Below are 8,738 nucleotides of genomic sequence, written 5' to 3'. Positions count from 1 at the left end.
ACCATATTCGATAATTTATCGCCATTAATAATGGCTCACTTGTCAGGATTTGATTCCTTCCTCAAGAATTAGATAGGTGAAAACATGTTATTTTAATTCATTGCTCAAATTTATAAGTATCTTTAACGTAGAACGGCAGCAACTCAACACACACAAAGTAATATAATTTCTTTTATGCAAAACTAGCTAGTAGCTTCAAAGTTCCCAAGCAGAAGTGCCGAAGATGATAATGATCGTAGTTTCCATTCTATTTTTCCTTGTACTGCTCCATATATCTCTTCGTTTTATCAATTCAGACTTTCTCTGGTGTAAAAGAAATACCACCACTAAGTCAACCTCTGATGATAACAAGCAACTTCCTCCACCTGGGAACTCCGGATGGCCGTTCATCGGTGAAACCATTGAGCTCTATAGAGCAGGTCTAGCTGGTGTACCTGAGAAGTTTTTCTTTGATAGGTTTCGGATATACTCATCTCAAGTATTTAGGACTTCATTGATTGGTGAAAATGTTATCGTCATTGGTGGTACTGCTTCTGGCAATAAATTCTTATTCTCAAACGAAGGTGAAGATAAACTCATAAATGCTTGGTATCCCCCATCCATTCGTAAACTCATACCTATAAGTAGTCAGTTTTCGAAAGATCAAGATTTTCTCAAGGCGAGCCGCAAGGCTTATCCTAAATTTCTCGGCCAAGAAGCGGTGAAAAGCTACATTGGTAACATGGATTCGATGACAAGAAGAAATTTTGAGACTCACTGGGATAAATATATGAGTACAAATGAAGAAAGGATCACTATTACCGTATACCCTTTAGTCAAGAACTACAGCTTTCTAATGGCATGTCGTTTGTTGTTGAGCATGGATGTAGAGCAAGAAGCTCAGCGCATCAATGAATTAGAAAAATTATTTGATGTTTTCTTTAATGGCATCTTATCGTTACCTATAGATTTTCCAGGAACATCATTCAACCTCGCCAGAAAAGCTACCAAATTAATAAAAAAGCAAATCGTAACTATGATCAAGGAAAGGAAGTTCCATCTTTTATCTCATGAAAACACGCCAACGCGGGATGTGATGTCACTGATGATTATGTTTTTTGAGGAAGACAGTGGCAAGTTCATGGAGGAAACATTCATAGCCGATATAATTCTGGGTCTCATTATTGCGGGGCATGACAGCACTACTTCTATCTTGACAATGGTGGTGAAGTATTTCGTTGAGTTTCCAAATGTTTACGATCAAGTTCTCATAGGCACGTGCATCCATTACAACAAATATATATCTATGTAACAAGAAGTTCATGGATCTCGCCTTAGGTATACACATAACTCGATGTCTTTTTTTTTTTTTTTTGATCGATCTCAATGTCTTTTATTCTTACCCGAGAATAGAGCAAAAGGAGATTGCAAAGTCCAAAGGAACTGAAGAAATGCTAAATTGGAGTGACATTCAAAAGATGAAGTACTCATGGAATGTGGTTTGGGAAGTAATGCGACTTGCACCACCTGCGCCAGGAGGTTTTAAACAAGCCATGGCAGATTTCACGTACGCAGGATATCGCATTTCGAAAGGATGCAAGGTAGGTTACTTATGTACATGCAAAAATGAATGTCTCAGCAACTATGTATTATTGCAACCATTAGTTATTAATTTTTTTTGCCCATAAACAGCTGTGCTGGAGCTCAACGGCTACACATAAGAACCCTGAGTACTTCCCAGACCCAGATAAATTTGATCCTTCAAGGTTTCAAGGGGATGGTCCGGCTCCGTTTACATATGTTCCATTTGCAGGAGGACCTGGTACAAGCGCCGGCAAAGAGTATGTTCGGGTTCAAATACTTGTCTTCGTTCATCATCTCGTAAGGAGGTACAAGATAGAGAAATCGATCCCTTTGAATCCGAAGGACGAAGAGAAGTTAATATTTAAACCATTTCCATTACTTACCAAAGGGCTCCCTATTTGTATTCGAGCTCATTAGAAAGAAAGAGGTCCGGGTCCGATGTCCACACACTATAACCAGTGACAAAACAAAGGATAATCATTCAGTTAGTATCTCCTCTTATTGAAATAAAGTCCGCTTTAGAGTTTTAGTCTCTTTTTACTCTTTTGAATATCAATTCTATTTCTGTTCTTCCTAATAGTTGGATTATCCGGATCTACTAGATTCCACTGTAATATTTCTTGTCACAGTTAGTCTTGGTAAAAAAGAGAGACAAGATTACCTCTCTTTTCTTTGCTTTTTTGGCAGTGAACCAGGAAATGCCGTTGCTATGATATTTTTTTTGTTTTTCGAAGCTTTACCAAGAGAGGAAGTGCATTTTTTTGCTAGCGCACAACGGATTTCAGTTGCCGTAGAGTAATTGTTGTTAGTTGCAACTTTTAGGTATATAACTATTGGATCGTGGTGCACGTTCATAAGTAATGGATTCAAGTTATCGGTATCAACCTGTGAGATTGATCATGGAGCTTCCCTAGCTCTTCCCAGCACCAAAATATATTATCTAAAGCCACTCCCAATCAACAAGCAACTCCCACCTGGGAGCTCCGGTTGGCCATTCATTGGTGAAACTATTGAGTTCTACAGAGCAGGTCTAGCTGGTGCACCGGAGAAGTTTTTCTTTGATAGGTTTCGAAAATACTCATCTCAAGTATTTAAGACTTCATTGATCGGTGAAACTGTTATCGTCATCGGTTGTACTGCTTCTGGCATTAAATTCTTATTGACAAACGAAGGTGAAGATAAAATCATAAATGCTTGGTATCCTCCAGCCGTTCGTAAACTCCTACAAGTACTCAATTTTCAAAAGATCAAGATTTTTCTAAGGCATCTCGCAAGGCTTATCCGAAATTTCTTTCAGTTCCTAAATTTTGCTCGTCACTCACCGTATAAGTCATGTTTGATTGAATACGGACACCAACTGATTACGTATCAACATCTATAAAGTAGTATATACATTATTACAATGGATATACATACTCCATACAGAAAGAAGACGTTGATCAGTGTTTTTCTGTATGGACGGTCATCTACAGTTCGGACATATAAAGGACGGTCCTGATCGATCGGTTATAAGATGATCTACATTTTTGATTCATAAAACACGGTCCAGATGGAGCCACTGATATGTGTTTCTTCTGTAACAAAAATAAACGGTGTTCCACACTTTGGTGAGATAAAGAACGGCCATGATCTAGCCATTGCCCTTTCCCTTTTCGTTGAATTCGTTGAAACGTCCGCTTTATTATTCTTCCATTAAATGCGAAAGGTGTTACTCATTCTTATTTTAACAGGTGTTACCCATTCTCATTTTCTTTGATTCAGATTAGGGTTCAATTCTTTCTGTTTCTTTTTTTGTGAGCAAAGCTATGGGAGTGTATTAGAATGGATGAACACAAGGATGGATGCACAGTTTTTTTTTTTTGTCAGCCTGCTAAACGCATTCTCTTTTTCTGAATTAGGTTTCTTTCCAATTACTCTATTTCAGAATGTTTTAATCATTTTTTTTTGATTTTATTGTTCAAAATCTAGTTTGATGGAATTGTTTGAGGTTATGCTCATAATCATACCCAATAATAGGGTTAGGATTTTCTGACTTTTATATGCATTTAATTAAATTTTTGCTATTTCTCTTCCAAATTGGATATTTTGTGTGGTTTTAATCAATCATTGACTAATTTTGGGAATACAGGTAAGAAAGAAGATTTGAAGATCTTGAAGATGAGAAAGATGTGCATTCTTATCCCATATATATCTTTGATGAATTCGTTTAATTTGGGAAGAAATTCTTAAAACTTAAAAGAAATCAAAATGGTCATCAACGTCAGGTAAAATATTGATTTGGGAATAACCCTACTCTTTTGGCTTTCAAGTTCAATTTGATCTCAAATTTTTTCTTTGACTAATTGAATTCCGTTCTCTTTGTCGCTTTCAGGTTCCTCATAAAATATTGAGAAAGCATTTAACATGGTTATTGATAGTAATGTTAAGTGAATAAATGAATTCACAGTATATAGTTTTCTCTAATCAGATACAATTGAAATATTGAATCTAGGAGGATGCTGTATATATGTTTGTCTTCTTCAGCTTCATCTCAAAATGGTGGAGGTAATTTGCTAACTTTTTTTCTTTCCTTATTAATTAGATTTGAAGGTTAAGGTGATGGAATTGATTAGAATGGTTGGATTTTATTGGGACGAGGTTTTTCATTTCAATAATGAATCGCAGATGTACAAGAAATATTTTGAATATCACTTCTAACTGAAACTTCTATGCCCAGGATTTGTTTCTCTACATCCAATTTGGGTTTAAATCTGTTTCATATATGCTTTATTTGGTCTTCAAATTCAGTCATCAGTCATGTCAGACATGTAGAATACAAGTGACTTCTTATTGTTTTAAAATACCTATCATTAGCTAATTCACTTTGAAATCATACATAGGTTTGACTTTTTCTATTCTGTATATTCATTGTTAGCACAATTAGCAGTGAACTAATGATGTATAATCATTTCATCCCTGAAAAACGGAAAACCTTCTTATTACACTTGCATTCTACACTAACAACAGTCAAAAGCAAGTTCTTCTATTAGGTATTCTTTTTGGAGGGCTACTAATTAGCTGAACTCATATGAGTTTTACAGGATGGGATTGGTAGTTGTTGCTCCATATGGGATTGGTAAATACCCTGTAATAACTAAATTAAGAGATGAAAATGATAGAGCTGTGTTATCGTTACTATCGGAGCTGCTGCTTATGTTACAAAATTGTAGGTGAGTTTCCTTATCTAACTCTTTGAATTGTTATATGTGCATGTACTCTATCTAAAATTGTTCATCCTTAAATATTGGTGCATTACGTACATCATCAGCTCCCTGTCAAAACATAATTTACAATAATTTACATCAGAAATGGTCTGCAAATCGCCTATCCTATTAGGTCAGTGTAGAATGCTTCGTTTCATTAGCACTTAAAGTTGTCAATATTGTTCTCTATAAGTTGTTGAGACGCCACCAAATGCTGATTCAGTGTATCTTCTTGCTTTGCATCCCTTGAAAACATTAATGCCTTTTCCAACAACCATTGAAAACAGATTATCTCTCGACCATTTAAATTTCAGCGATCTACTTATACCGAAAAATCACCAAGGTTGTTTTATATCCTGGGTGTAACTTCTCTGGTGAATGTTATGTTCATGAATTTGTTGAAAATCACACTAGGTTTATTGTTTTCTTCAATTATACGGTGAAAAATAATTTTTGGTATTTCTTTACAGTTGATTCTGTTAAAATTTGTACTTCGTTCATCTTCCACGAGAATGATATGTTACTGAGAATGTGCAGAGCAACATGGTGAAACTACTTCTAAGTATGATTAAGATTGTGAAACTTGATTTTGCTTAATATTTCATTTATATTGGTTGCGCTTTTGGTTACTTTGCTATTTTTTGAAGAAAATCAAAGCAGAATTGAACTTAAAGTTGTTCAGTGCCTATTTAAATTAGTATATAGTTCATTTAGACCCATGCATTATTTAGGCAGAACGAAGCTTTAGCCGTAGGAAATGTAGCGATAAGCATCAAGGCTCATTGGTGTGACATGCCATGTGACCCCATCCAGAAGCTTACTGTGGACACAAGAACTACGCGGGAGTCCGAATGCCCACAATCAATCGTTAACGTCTAAAGAGATTACGATGATGATACCCTGACGTGGATTCATTGGCTCAAAATCTTCGGGTTTATCATAGCCTCCTCCTACTTCCCCGTGCGTGGCGATCATGCATGGGATACAAGTATTAAAGGAAAACAAAACATATAAGCAAATACGTGCGGAGCTAAATGAATGTAAAGTGCTGAAATGTAAATAAGACCAAGGTTTACGTGGTTCAGCACTAAGGCCTACATCCACGGGGTTTGTTGTTCTACTATATTATTCCCGGTTACATGAATAGTTGAATGACTTTGGGTTTACATATTTCTCTCCACTATGGGATTAACTTACCCTTACTATCCTCTCTCTCTCTCCTTCTCTCCTGATGTTTTCTCCCCCCCTCCTCTTTGTGGAGATTGGGTATTTATAAGGTTGGAACGTGGGACCCATCTCTGAAGACCGTTGGAACCTTATCTTCTCGTGTCCTTGCGTCCATCACGCGGAGGTCTGCGTTTCCCCCTCGATCCCGCGGAGTCATCTTCGCTCGTTCCACAGGTTGGTCGACACGTGCACTGCTCAGAGTGTTTAATGCGGGTAGTTGAGGGGTCTGCTCGTGTCAGACAAGTGTCTTCTGCCCCTGTCAGTCCGTGTCAGCTAACTTCCTCTCCACCGTTGATCTTGGCCCCTCTTCTGGGGATGAGATAAAGCAACTCCTAGGGGTTTATTTGGTGCTTCGTGACGCATCATGTTTTGATGTTTTGGCTTGCATGCTTTCCACGTACCTTTCTGTATGCACGTGTCCGATAGTGAGATATATGTGTACACAATTTGCCCCTTTTCTTCGGGCTTAAATGGCTAATGGGTGCCTTGAAGAAAAACTATCGTCGCACATTCTTCTCACTCCTAATAACTTCTCCTAGATACTTGGCCACGTCTTTTATTCGTGCATTAACTGCTTATGTAACGGGCACGTTTTCCTATTTCTCCCTTAATTTCCTCTTTTCTTTCGGGTATTTTAAGGATAGAGAGGAAATTTAATTTCATTCTTCCTAACCACTCTCTCAGTTCATTCTTCCTTTAAATTTCCTGCCTGCCTTCATTGAACCTGTGACCTTAAATTCTTTGTCAGTCTTCATTGCACCTGTGATCTTAAATTCTGTCAGTCTTTATTGCACCTGTGATCTTAAATTCTCCCTTCATTGCACCTGTGATCTTCAATTCTCCCTTCATTGCACCTGTGATCTTCCCCTGTTCGTTTCTTGTACTTGCTGTTTTTTCCGGTGATTTTTTCTTTTCTTTATTTCACTGTTTTATGCCGTGTTGATTTGTGAATTTTCTGCTACTGTTGTTCCTTGTTTGTGATGAAGAACTTTTTCTGATGCTTGCATACTAGTTTGCCTCTGTTCTTCATCTTAAATTAAGGAAGCCATTACTTCGAGGGTGAAATATTGAGCATGTATCCTAATTTTAGGGTTGCTATGTTATCGTTGTTGTATTGCTATGGATGTGTTTTTTGATTTTTGGTTATCGTGTGTAACTTGTTCTTGATTTTATTCTTTCCGCAGCCATGTCTGACCGTCCGCGGCCTACTTATGAGACTCCTGATTCTAGGTTGTCGAGATCTCCTCAGCGTCGAGAGTCTCAAGATGATGTTCGTCGGAGTCGAGTTTCTTCTGGAGCGAAAGCCTCGTCCTCTCGGGAAGAGATTCCTCGATAATTCCGTCTGGTTCACGAAGAGTTTTAATCACTCAATGGTGCGTCCTCGTGAGATACTAGGAGTACGCAGGCTCCGCCCCGCGCTGTTGCTTTTGACGTTCCTCCTTACGTTCGTTAGTGCCCGAGCATCATCTACGGTCTTCTCCAACTTTTAAAGGGAAGAATACAAAGGGCGTAGCTCCTAGGGTTGAATCTTCAAAGAATCCCCCGTGAAGAGAAAAGCGTCTGAAGCGTTTGTTAGTTCATCCGGCCCCGCCGAGGAGGATGAGGCTGCTCCCTTGATACGCAGTGTCTCTGTTAGCAGGAAAAAAGTAACCTTCAAGCATATCGATCTTGAAATATTCAAGGAAAAGCATGAGCTTCAAGCCTTCGGGTTCGTTTCTATGCCCCGAGGATGATATTACGTATGAGCTTATCTCCAAGTACGAATTCGATGAATTTCATTTGTTAACGACGGTTGGGGCTTCGAGGCTGGTCTGATGCTGCCGTTGTACAAATCGGGTGATTCCTTTACTACGACGTGCTCGCTAGTCGTGAGGGTTCTTCCACCAATACTCATAGCCGTTCCGTATCCCAACTATCGGGAATTATCTCGCGCCCTGAAGGAATGCTATCTGCGGAGTAAGGGGGAACGTCGATGACTTGCTACGTCCCCAATCCCTTGGAGAAGGAATGGTATACTCCTGAGAATTTCAATAACTCCTTCGGTGATTACGTCAATAGTAGGAATCGCAAGCCGTGGAGTGTCAGCCTTCGGAATCTCCCTGCTCCTCGAGGCGAGATTCGTCTGTTAAATGAGGTCAGCGATGCCAAGCTGAAGTATGTTCCTGGCACGGAGGCGTCCAGTCGTCGGAAACTCTTCCCCGCGCGAGAAAGGATCAAGCGCGATCATGACTACGAGTGGCACGCCACGTTATGAGATAGTTGGTCCGTGGGCTTACGGTTGGATTCCTGGTCCCCGCGGATGGCGGCCACCGAGAATAGTAAGCCGCGCGAATCTCCTCCTGTTCGCTATGGAGATTTCTGCCCCTGGCGTCTGAACTTTGCGGGCATGAATTTTCCTTATGCCCTGGATGTCGTAGAGGGAGACGAGGAGGATGGTTCCGGTGCTATACTCCCACCGAAGAATTTCAGCTGCTCAGGTACGCAGATTCTAGCTGCGCTTCGTTTTTTAACTTCCATCAAGGGAAAATAATTCTTTTGTGGTGTGGTTTCAGGTATTGAAGAAGAAAAAGATTAGGCCGAAGCAGTCTTCTACTACGGTGATGGGCGAGGTTGAGGCCCAAGAAGAAGTTACTAGTCCAGTGAACGAAGAGTTTGCTGAGGACGAGATTACAGATGGGGAGGAACGTACTGGTACCTCCCCTATCA

General features: G+C 39.4%; 2 protein-coding genes and 1 long non-coding RNA gene across 4 annotated transcripts; all 3 read left to right on the top strand.

Annotated features, from left to right (window-relative positions):
- The first annotated feature begins 223 nt into the window (after positions 1 to 223).
- Positions 224 to 1,291, top strand: LOC113326440 (beta-amyrin 28-monooxygenase-like). Its single transcript, XM_026574170.1, has one exon. It carries the CDS (start codon positions 224 to 226, stop codon positions 1,289 to 1,291), a length of 1,068 nt encoding a protein of 355 aa, XP_026429955.1.
- A 151-nt stretch (positions 1,292 to 1,442) lies between these two features.
- On the top strand, positions 1,443 to 1,980 carry LOC113326439 (beta-amyrin 28-monooxygenase-like). Its single transcript, XM_026574169.1, has 2 exons — positions 1,443 to 1,580; positions 1,672 to 1,980. Exons 1-2 carry the CDS (start codon positions 1,458 to 1,460, stop codon positions 1,978 to 1,980), a joined length of 432 nt encoding a protein of 143 aa, XP_026429954.1. The 5' UTR covers positions 1,443 to 1,457.
- Positions 1,981 to 3,329: 1,349 nt separating this feature from the next.
- LOC113326698 lies at positions 3,330 to 7,272 on the top strand. 2 transcript variants are annotated; one of them, XR_003348484.1, is made up of 5 exons: positions 3,330 to 3,461; positions 3,692 to 3,827; positions 3,935 to 4,107; positions 4,644 to 4,772; positions 7,217 to 7,272. It is a non-coding gene; the product is annotated as an uncharacterized LOC113326698 (long non-coding RNA). The 2 variants fall into 2 exon arrangements; XR_003348485.1 differs by having other exon boundaries at positions 3,439 to 3,580.
- Positions 7,273 to 8,738: the final 1,466 nt, after the last annotated feature.

The sequence above is a fragment of the Papaver somniferum genome, unplaced genomic scaffold (assembly GCF_003573695.1).
Source record: "Papaver somniferum cultivar HN1 unplaced genomic scaffold, ASM357369v1 unplaced-scaffold_10, whole genome shotgun sequence".
Lineage (NCBI taxonomy): Eukaryota > Viridiplantae > Streptophyta > Magnoliopsida > Ranunculales > Papaveraceae > Papaver > Papaver somniferum.
This window is presented reverse-complemented; position numbering and strand designations above follow the sequence as displayed.